The 4,713-nt window shown below is 38.7% G+C and overlaps 1 protein-coding gene across 1 annotated transcript; it reads left to right on the forward strand.

Annotated features, from left to right (window-relative positions):
• Window positions 1-3,666: 3,666 nt before the first annotated feature.
• LOC149002407 (uncharacterized) lies at window positions 3,667-4,503 on the forward strand. The gene has a single exon (XM_089138709.1). The coding sequence runs from the start codon at window positions 3,667-3,669 to the stop codon at window positions 4,501-4,503; it is 837 nt and encodes a 278-aa protein (XP_088994835.1).
• The last annotated feature ends 210 nt before the right edge of the window (window positions 4,504-4,713 follow it).

Genomic DNA, 4,713 nt, shown 5'->3' on the forward strand with positions numbered 1-4,713 from the left:
AGTGGAAGCGCCCTTGTGCCATTTTTGAGATTTATACTTATAGAGATGTTGTCTATAAGATTGAGAACAATTTAGTTACCTATTGTACCTGCTATTGGGATTAGATTTCATTTTGTTTCTTTTTTTTAGAACTACTATTCCGCTGGTTGTAGAGTGGGATTCCGCCTCGCTTTACTTATTGATTTAGACACTCTGATTATCTTTCGTACTCTGATTATATACATGGTGTATTCTTTCCTTATTTGGATCTTTGGTTTATCTTTTGCACATTGATTATTATTGTTCATGATTATGTTATTGTCTATGTGGGAGGTTGATTACTCGATACTTGGTTTTCGGGGCTGTGGATCACACACTCGGGTATGCCAGGTAGGGTACCGGCTGGGTGGATGTGACACTCTTTCTCTTCTCTATCTTTGAATTTCTTTTCTTTAATATTGTTCTTGATTGACATCAAGAAGAAGATGCTGCATTCTTGCAACCATCTATTCCATGATCTCATTCTATTCCTTGAGATTTATGATCATCGTCATGATCTCAACCCTAGCCGAATTAACCCTTGAAACCCTAACCCTTGTATGATCTTTTTGGAAACCTTTTGTAACCTCCCATGCGAGGGAAACCTCATGGGCAATATCTATGCTAATCTAAATTTGATCTTTCTATGGTTTTTCTTGTTGTTATTGGCCAATCATTAATTCCCTTTCATCCTGTGATCCCAACCTTTTCATGGGAGCCATAAAGGTTGAAACCCTAGTTTCTTGAGTCAAATCAATAACCCATATTTTGATCATGTTAATATCCAATCAATGTGTTTTCTGTACAAGATTTGTAACCTATCATCCTCTAGTTCTTTATCCTTGATCATACCAATGTTTTCTCTATGATCCATGATTTACCTACTTAGGGTAACTTTTTGGTTCCTAATCTGTAACTTGAAAACTTGATTCAATTAGTGTCTTGATGTCCTCAATATACTAGTATGCTGCCATTATAGTTTCCCCCTTATTTTGTACCCTTTTGAACCACCAAATTTGGTTCTATTTTCCCAAAATTTGGATTCTTGTAAGCTACTGTCTTGGTTGGTCGACTCATTGGTCGACTGGGGCAGTAGACCAATCCAATCGACCAATGAGTATAGCAACCTCATTCTTGGTCTGTTTTGATTATTTTGATATCTTTCCTTCTAGGTATTGATAAGCATGCATTTACCATTATTTATTTGATTTAATTCCCCATACTTATTTAATTAAAGAGAGCTAATTGAGTATTTTTGTGTATTTTTCAGGAATAAGGAGATTTTGGATATTAAAGATAATATGGAGTAAAGTTGGCAAATATATTAGATATTGATGGATTTTAAATCATGGCATTCAATCTTGCTGCTCAAGAAATCATGAAAAGTGATATCTTAGCCAAATTGGAAATAGGTGGAGGTCTAAGGAACAAAATTGGCAATAAATCTGAAAATCGGGTAAACAGACCTACCTTCAGTATTTTGGGAATATATCTCTCTTATGAGCTTGTATTTCAATGATTCAAGATGCTATGGAACGATATTGAAAATATCTACAAATTTTCAGTTTTGAGTTTTTCCAAATTCCGAAAGAATAAAGGTCAAATCGACGGGTAAAGAGAGGGGATTCATTGTGTGCGGGAGACATAAAAGAGAAGCCAACCACAGAAAAGAAGATGGTGAATGCGGCTCTCATCTCTCTCATTGCTGAAGAAGAAGACCACATCTCTCTCTCTCTCTCTCTCTCTCCCCCTATGTTTCATCTTTATTTTTCTTATAAACTTTGTGATAATGAGTAGCTAGTTCTTTTTCTTTGGGATGTAGATGAACCATGCTTATTTCATTAATTTGATTGTTCTATCTCTTCTAGTTGATTGTGTTTGAGTTTGACCAAAGATGTTCTATAGCTCAACGAACTAAGCGTGCCAAGCTTCCGCAAAGGACGATAGTCTTGCAAAGATAGGGCATACCTAGGAAGACCATCCCTAATTTGCTTTGAAGTGTAGAGTTATATCGGTTAAAGAAAAGCATTGGGGATTCGAAATCCCAAAGATCTTCATATATTCATAGTTAACGTTTTTGCATTAATTAGTAGATTTAGTTTAAATTTAGTTTTGTTGAATTCGATCTTAGTGACTTAGCCTTTTAGTTCCCCATAGTTCGATCCCGTACTTTCTGCTTGCTAGATTAGTATAGGATTTTATTTTTGGTTGGTCAGCGATACGATCAGGTATCTTTCCTAACATGTTGTATACACTTTTTTAAGGCTTTCTTCTCAGGTTTAGTCAAGGTCTTACTTGATTCCCTAAGATTCCTCTGCAAGTTATAAGGTAAGGACAGTTATTTCATAATGACATAGATCACATACTCTCTGGTTTCTACCTTATGAAACTATGAATTGTTTACTGTTCTTATAGTTTATATCTCTGATGTACTACTGTAACTACAGTAGCACTTCACTTATGTTTTCCTTTTTATTATATAAGCTTATATGAATTGCTTATTCTATATTGGTTAACGATTAGTTTATGCTTTTACATTCTCTTTTATATAATGAATTGTTGGTTATGTATGTCATGACTGATTTGAGAATGTGTTTGACTAAGTATGGTTTGGGATTGGGAAGTGTCCTTTTGACACTTCTGTCCTTGGACATTATTGGAAATAGTATGGGATGTTTCTGAGGTTGCCCATCGACGCTTTCCCGAATCATTGGTTATCATACCTAGGGCTGTCTAGTAGTGTTTGGCTAGGATGTCCCTGTTATATTAGACTCGAATCGGAAGGGTATTGAGACCGAACGACCCGTGGTAGCAATGTGATTCATGGGCGCTTAAGACCGGTAACCAACCCGTGAGAGGACGGGAATCATATTGTGGGGGTCATTTATTGGAGGGTTGCATATGGCTAGACTTGGGCTCATGGGCGCTCAAGACCGGTGAGTTATATCCGTGAGAGGACATGAGAGCTTCCCGTTTACCATATGTGGATAACCAATAGGGTTGATGAGTCCGTATTTGAGAGAGTAGGATATGCTGACTCTAGTGTGAAGGATACCGGAAAGGGTCCCGAGAGGGGAGGAATGGAAGTATCTGGATCTGAGTTGATGTAACTAAGTAGATGACTTGCATTGGGATAGGCTTTTACCCTGACATGCGCTAGTACTTAGACCAAATGGTGATGTGAGAGAGAGATGACTTAACCCCTAGCCATGGATTGTCCGAGAGGGATGCCGGACCCACTACCAACAGGAGCTGTATGCGTGACCTACTCAAAGAAGTATGGTGCTACGACTTAAAGCATGTCTACCAATAGAGACCAACATACATAGAGTTAGGTGCATACATACATTATCTGTTTCATACTGCATTGCATCTTTTTATGTTCTGCCACATGTTATTTATGTTGTTGGAAGTGTTCAGTCTCCGCAAGAATGTCAAGTGGCGCATGGTCTCGGGAGAAGATTAGATGCCATGGAGAGAAGGCTTGATGATCGGGACCTTGACGATGATTATGACGTGGTCGATAGAGAACCCATTTCAGAATAAGTCATGAGAGCACCTCTTCCACCCAACTTTATCATGCCAACATTCACTCCCTATGAAAGTAAATCTAATCCTCGTGAACATATTAGTTATTTCAAGTCTGTCATGGCTATGATTGGCCGAGAGGATGAGTTATTATGCCGAACTTTCTCGGCATCTCTCAAAGGCCCGGCAATAAAGTGGTTTTCTAGCCTACGGCCAAGATCCATTCGAAACTTCCGGGAACTTGGGAGAAAATTTATTGCCCAATTCCGAAGTTGCATCGGGAGTAAAAAGACAGCAGATAACCTCTTTGCCATTAGGCAAAAGCCGAATGAGTCCGTTCGGGACTATCTTCTAAGATTCGATAAGGTGGCTATCGAGGTGGAAGAGTTGGATGATATGGTGGCATACAATGCACTATGGAGTGGAATAACCCAAAGATGTTTGCTTGAGGTATTGCTCCAAGATAAGCCAAAGACTTATGGAGCCCTTCTCAAGAAAAGTCAAAAGCAAGCAAGGGTTGCAGAAGTTATTGAAGCCCGAGAAGAATCCACAAAGGGTGAGAAGGAGAAAAAGAATGATGGAGAGCGAGGTCAAAGCTCAAATATTCGTGGGAAAGATAGACTTGCCAATGAGGACTTTACACCTCTAAATACTAAGAGGTTAGAAACCCTATTGCAAATTCGAGATAAAGACCTCTTAAAGTGGCCGGGCAAGCTTCGTGCCCATCCAGAAGAGAGGAATATGACTAAGTATTGTTGCTTTCACAAGGACTATGGCCACCACACGGATGAGTGTAGAAATCTTAAGATTGAGATCGAGAAACTCATACAAGCAGGTCATCTTGAAAAATACCTTCAAAGGAAGCAACAAGATCAAGAGAAGTCTCCAGCAAGAGCACGCAAAAGACCAAGTTCGAAGAGCCCAAAGCATGTGGAGAAGCTTTCCGAGAGCGAATAGACGGATCTTGGAATTCCAAAAATCTTCAAAAATTCTATCAATAGAATTAATCAAGACATGTAGTTCTTGCTTTGCAAATCATGCAATCATTTGATTTTCAATAAAGTCTGCATTTCCACCTCCAATGTTGACTTTCCCATGAAGAAAATTATAGCGAAGGATACACAAGTGTTTCTTCAAATCAAGAAGAACCCAAGAGAGTTCTTGACA

This window comes from Hakea prostrata, chromosome 10, assembly GCF_041222555.1.
Source record: "Hakea prostrata isolate BN-2017 chromosome 10, UWA_Hpros_2, whole genome shotgun sequence".
Taxonomy (NCBI): domain Eukaryota; kingdom Viridiplantae; phylum Streptophyta; class Magnoliopsida; order Proteales; family Proteaceae; genus Hakea; species Hakea prostrata.

Bases quoted from the DNA above. Each gene is read 5' to 3' on its own strand.
- LOC149002407 (XM_089138709.1), top strand. From the start codon at position 3,667: ATGGCTATGATTGGCCGAGAGGATGAGTTATTATGCCGAACTTTCTCG.